This window comes from Diospyros lotus, chromosome 6 (assembly GCF_014633365.1).
Source record: "Diospyros lotus cultivar Yz01 chromosome 6, ASM1463336v1, whole genome shotgun sequence".
Lineage (NCBI taxonomy): Eukaryota > Viridiplantae > Streptophyta > Magnoliopsida > Ericales > Ebenaceae > Diospyros > Diospyros lotus.
Window position 1 is genome coordinate 22,036,732 of NC_068343.1, and position 6,000 is coordinate 22,042,731.

Here is a 6,000-nt window from a genome sequence, read left to right on the forward strand (position 1 = left end):
TTACCAGCCAATATTTGGTATTTACCATTTTGTGTACCAGATTATTTCTGGTATGAAACAATATTGATAACTTTGTTTTGCCCAATAGATATTTTCCCCATAAGAAAGTCACAATAGATTATATAAGTATGAAGTGCTATATTATTTACCAGCTTTTATCTGATCAAATATAACATAAATTAAGTAAATCGCAATCAGACTTCTCAAATCTGATTCAGATCCAATATGAATCACACTAGAAGATCTAAACCAAATCATATTCGGCTCACAAGCAGGTCTTAGTTCGATCCAATTTCAACCCTATTACAATTGATCATCTAATTCTTGAAAGTTCAAAATCTTGCCACAACAAAAACCTTGGAGAGAGAAAAGGATAGATGATTTGAAGGCCATGGAAACTAAGCAGCAGAAAATGGAACAACAATCACATAATACTGGAGAAAAATTTAACTTCAATTGGGACAACATTTATCATATAATAGCAGAAATAATAACTGCTAGCAGTAGCACACTTCAACTTTAAAGATTCTTACCATTTTCCAAGCATAAGCGATCTGCCTCTTCAGGGCCTTCATATAGAAGGGCTCTATCTAAAACTTCTACTCTCCAAGGTGCCCAAGGTTGTTCCAATCCTTTTGCTGTGAGAAGATCTCCAAATTGATGCCCTGATCTCGTACTAAAAATTAATTGTGGGTACTGAATTGCTTCAACAGGAAGGAAATTTGAGGAAATTGACAATGAGGGGAGAACCACTGAAAGACCTCCTTGGGTCACCAAATAAAAACATCCCTGGAAAGTGCAACCAATTGCTTCCCCAACAAAAGCTTCCAAACCAGCAACATTAGAGTATCTATCATCATTTACTGCAGAGTCCATGTGCAAACTAGAGTGAACAATTTGAGAAACCCCATTTCCCTTTTTAATTAGCCGCGTGACTCCAAAAAGTGAAAAACAAACAATATCATCTTCACTAAACTTTTGCATGGGAAGAAAGATTTTTCTCAGATAATATGATAATGGTTCATGGCTGGAGAACTTGTTATCTGTTATCTGGGATGCACCATAGAAACCACTCAGACATGACTCAGAGTGAGCCCCTTCCTTTTTCAGAGAGCTGTTCTTGATTCCAGAAAGCACATTACTGTTCATGTGGTGAATGTAAGAAGAACTTGTATTCCTTAAGGATGACATATTTTCCTCATAAGATCCAAATATATTAGAATAAGACCTTTGATGGCTTATATCCGCACCACCAATATCCCAACCAACCAATATTCCAAGCCCTAAATGCTGAAAATGTGGAAGCTGTTTCTCAGATGAATGATACTCTGTTGGAATATGATCACCAGCTAATATAACATAGATAACACCATAGTTATCAATTACAGCTAATACTGAAGTATGTCCAGCAATAAGCAGCCTTCTAAACATCCTTTTACTGAAGAAATCACCATTTCTGCAAGAAGGTCTATCATTAACACTGTCTAGATCATTTAGGATATCAACACTTCTGGGAGCCACATCACCTTCCTTAAACAATTTTTCTTGCTCCTCAGAAATTAATTGATGGTGAAGCCCACATATTCGTAAAATATCCACATGGGCTACATATTCACCTGTTATGGCACCATAGAAAAACACTTTTCCAGCTGCATTCAGGCAAATAAGAAAATTGTCAGAAAACCCAAAGTCTGTCCAGTCACCATCCAGCGCACTATTTACGCTTTGATCTAGCTTCACTGAGCAAACCCACTGTATTCCGCAGCTTCCCACCTTTGCAACCAGAAGTAAAATTTTTCCCCAGTTTGTTTCATTGATACCATTGGAATTGACAGATGCCAATGTTAAAGCAAACCCAACTAAGTGATGAGAATTACTAGAGAAAAGTTTCAAGCATTTGTATGAACTGGTCATCCCAGAATCAATCTCAGTGGACTTAACATTGGGTTCGATTGATATACTGGATGAAAAACCTTGCTTTGCAAATGCACTATTTGCTAGATCTGGAACAGATTTACTGCAGACCTCACTTTTATGTGATACTGAATTAGTATCAGTCAAGAAGTCAAGAAGAGGAAAACTACTATCAAAAATACTGAATGAAACAACCATCGCAGAGGAGGGAACAGAGGTTGTCTCAGGGTATCTAGTCCAAACATTACCATCCAATTTCACAGTGCCAACTTTGGCCAAAAATGTTTGCAACCATCTCTTTGGAGCAACAGTTCTGGATAGCTCATCTTCCCCAGCTTCCATTCGTAGGCCACTTTGACATTCCCCAGTTCCATTGGTCCTTTTAACATCAATAACATCTTTATAGGTTTCATTACATGAGGCAAAGTCACCCACTGCCTCCATGTTGTGGGCTAATGTAGTAGATGGTCCCCATTCCACCCACCTCCCCTCTCCAATCTCACCCCCCACTATGGTAGTAGCCATTTCATGGAAACTGTTTGGTCCACGGAAGGCATGGACTGTCACACCATGGTTGCCACAGATAAAAAGAAGTTCTCTAAAAGGAGCTTGCTCATGCTGATTATAGGAGTCCCCACATACACCCCAAGCCAGTGAGTTAACATCACAAACAAAAGGGTAATTATTAGATCTTGGAAAACTAATTTCAAGAGAAAAATCATTATTAGAAACCATCTTCGTTGACTTAGGAGTTCTTGAAATATCCTCCCCTAAATCTGACCTAATAGGTGCTGTCAACCCCGTTGAACAGGAAGCCGAGGAACTTGGAGCCTGAAGATTTCCATAAGAACTGCATCCAGGAGCCTTAGAATCCGATTCCCCTGCAGAAGGGAAGCATTTTGAACAACTAAAAAGATCGAGTGCAACCACAGGAGAGGCAGATCATATATAAAAACTTCACCTTTAACTAAAGGAAGCAGCAAAACTTCACAACGGTATGAAAGCAATAATAGTAGCTGCCTTGTGGGGGAAATAAAAGCTTCACGAAATTCTGATAGGTTGAGTTGGGTTTCGGTGGTGTCCCATTTGTGCAACTGTAACATAGCAGGGCCCTGACAACCAGAGTTGATATCCATGCCAGTCCTAAGATCAAAAACAAAAAAGCAATTTGAAAATACATGCACTGAAAAATGGATGGACAAAAATCATGTTATAGGCACCTTCAAAAAACTAATTAAATCCCACATGCATACATGAAGCCATTAAACCAATCAAATGAAGGTAAGATCCCCTCAAATCCCTAAATGCTCAGCCAATTTCAAGAACAAGAAGAAGAACACAAAAATAAATTAATAAAAAGGAAAGGAGAAAGGAAGCAGGGAGGAAAATACTCCAAAACTTCATCACAACAAATAACCTCATCCACGAATTTAAGCCAATAAGTCAAAGTCTAGTCAAAACTAGAATTTTGATTGACATGCAATCATAAAGATCAACCATTATTACATTAAGAGATTTTCTCTTTTTCCCTTTTTTATTTGGGAAGGGGATGGGGGGCAACTGGGAGGGGTTTAAGCAACCATCAATACAAAAAAAAGCACCAAAATATGCTATAGATAATAGAAATACTGAAAATGGGATATATATATATATAACTCTAGAACTTACCTACAAGTTTCAGTATACATAAAAGGCAGATAAAAGATTGCAGACACAGTAGTCATTGCAATTTTACTTAAAGCCTTATAGAGCAAAGCAAGAATATTTAACCAAGAAAAATTATATATGCATATCCAGAGCTCTAATTCAGAATGGGAGGACCATCCCTCAATTACCAATTGGCCATCACAACAACACAAGATCAATGCCCACTATGAAGCACTAAGAATATAAAAAACGTATCATATTCGCTGAATATTTCCAAATATATATGAAACACTTTTTTAGATCTGAATAGTTAAAAGAATATTTGACAATGCTTGTGTGCACGTGCGCGCACACAAATAAAAAAATAAAAAATAACACTTGCGTCCATAGCGACATCTTGCATGTCCATACTTAAAACAAACACAATCACACTAATATATCAAAAAATAAGCTGAAAATAATTATAAAATAGGAACAATATATCAAAAATAAGTTGAAAATAATTATGAAATAGAAACAATATATCAGAACTTACTACGCCTCTCGCCTTTAGTGTCTTTAATTTCCAAAAATCTGAAGTCCTAAATCGTTTGCCTTCATGTTCTAATACATAGAATATAAATTATTTCATATATCAATCTAACATATGATTTATTATTTGACATGATCCTCTTTCACATCCTCAATTTTTAAAATTGGTGAGCAAAGGTGTGCATATCCGTATCCATGCTATTGGAATACCCACAAATTTTTCAAAAATGTAAAAATGTTCTTAATCTGCTTCAGTGAAAAACCTATCAAGATGTTTAGCCAAAAAACATACATCTAGACAAGGCAAATTTTGTAGAAATTAGTTATTTCTACCAGGAGAAATCTCTACAAGTATAGCAAATGACACGATCAAAATTGCTGGTAAATGATTCTAGCAAACCCAAAAGAATGGCATATGGCACGAACTCAAAAATAAAATAGAAGCACGGAGCCCATAACCAAGTGATCGGAGCCTATAACCGGTCTCCCCCGGTTACGGTGACTAACATACTCAAGAATTAAGATCATCCGACGGCTAATTTTTAGTAGATCTAGCTTTAAAAAATGGGTAAGTATGTCTATATATATGTATATATATATATACCTGTGTTTGACTGTTTACGGGGGTGGGGGCGGGAGCGGGGGCGGGGGCAATCGGCAGCGGCAGTCCGGAAGTTGCGGTGGCGGTCCGGAAGTGCGGTGGTGGCAGGCGGTGACGGTGTTTCACCGCGCGGCAGCAGTGGCGGTGGCGGTGCAGCGCAGCGCAGCAGCACTCCTGGCGGCGGTGGCGCTAGAGCAGTTGTGGTGTCGGTGGCGGTGGCGATGCTAGGCTGTTGGCCGGCGATGGAAAAGAGACCGACAACGGAGGTGGGCGGCAGCGACGGAGGTAGGCGCCGGGAGGTGCAGGACTCGTCTTCTTCCCCCTCCAATTCTTCACACTCTCTGTGTCTCTCGCTCTCCCTCTGTGCATTCGTTGTTTTAATTACTGAATTAAGCTTCAATTAACATTTATTATGTATATTATTATGAAATTAATTATTTTTTATTTTTATAAGCAAATAATAGTAGTTTTAATTAATCTTAATAACCTTATAATTTCTTTGTGAATATAATTAATAATTTTAAAAAAATCAATGCTTTTTTAAATTCTCTTGAATAAAGTTTTATTTTAAATATTCTTTTGTAAATATAGTTCTTAATTAATAACAATAGGATTTAATTATTTTTTATTGTTATAAACAAATAGTAGTAGTTTTCTAATTTTAATATATTTTAAATTCATTCTGAATAAAATAAATAATTTTTTAAAAAATCAAGGTAAAAAACAGTTACAAAAGTCTTAATTTCTTTTAAGTTGGATACTCAATTCCCACTAATAGGTTTGGGCAAATCTATTGGATTAAAAATGAGTGGTTTTGATTTTTAGTAAGTTTAACAATAATTTGGCAAATTACTTAGACCTCAGGAGAAATTCTAAAGAGCCAAACATAAATTCATAAAGAATTGGGCTCAAATGAAATTAGTTAAAAATCTAAATATATATATATATATACACATATTTATATGCTCCAATTTAGCATAGTCATGTATAAGCCAAACCCAAATCATATCAGGTCAAGCCCAATGCAAGGCATTGTAAACAATGTTAGATAAGTTCGTAGAAATCATCAAATGGGTTAAAAGTTAAATCTTAAGTTAGGTAAAATATAATCAAATTGATTAAATAACCTACTTTGAATCGAATAAATTTTCAACGAATCCGAATTTAAACAAACAAAAAGATGATGTTAAAATATGTATAGTCGATAATACAATGACATAACAAAATTTCACAATAAACTTTTGAATTAAAAGTAATCGAGCTTCAAAAATTGTGGAAAAATTGTTCAAAACAAAAATAACAACTCC

At 36.1% G+C, this 6,000-nt stretch overlaps 1 protein-coding gene across 4 annotated transcripts in view; it reads right to left on the bottom strand.

The window, feature by feature from the left end:
- LOC127804771 (uncharacterized) overlaps positions 1–5,056 on the bottom strand; it is a 116,253-nt gene extending 111,197 nt beyond the window's left edge. For 3 of the 4 annotated variants that reach the window (XR_008023724.1, XM_052341769.1, XM_052341768.1), the window contains exons 1-3: positions 4,697–5,056; positions 2,876–3,057; positions 534–2,795 (exon numbers count right to left, since the gene is read on the bottom strand). Coding sequence is in view for 3 of the 4 variants with exons in the window: in XM_052341769.1 (XP_052197729.1) it covers positions 534–2,795; positions 2,876–3,050 (2,437 nt within the window). In the remaining variant the exon portion in view is untranslated. Of the gene's footprint in view, positions 1–533; positions 2,796–2,875; positions 3,058–4,696 lie in introns of those variants that run through there. The other variant, XM_052341770.1, reaches the window with a different exon arrangement.
- Between the last annotated feature and the right edge of the window lie 944 nt (positions 5,057–6,000).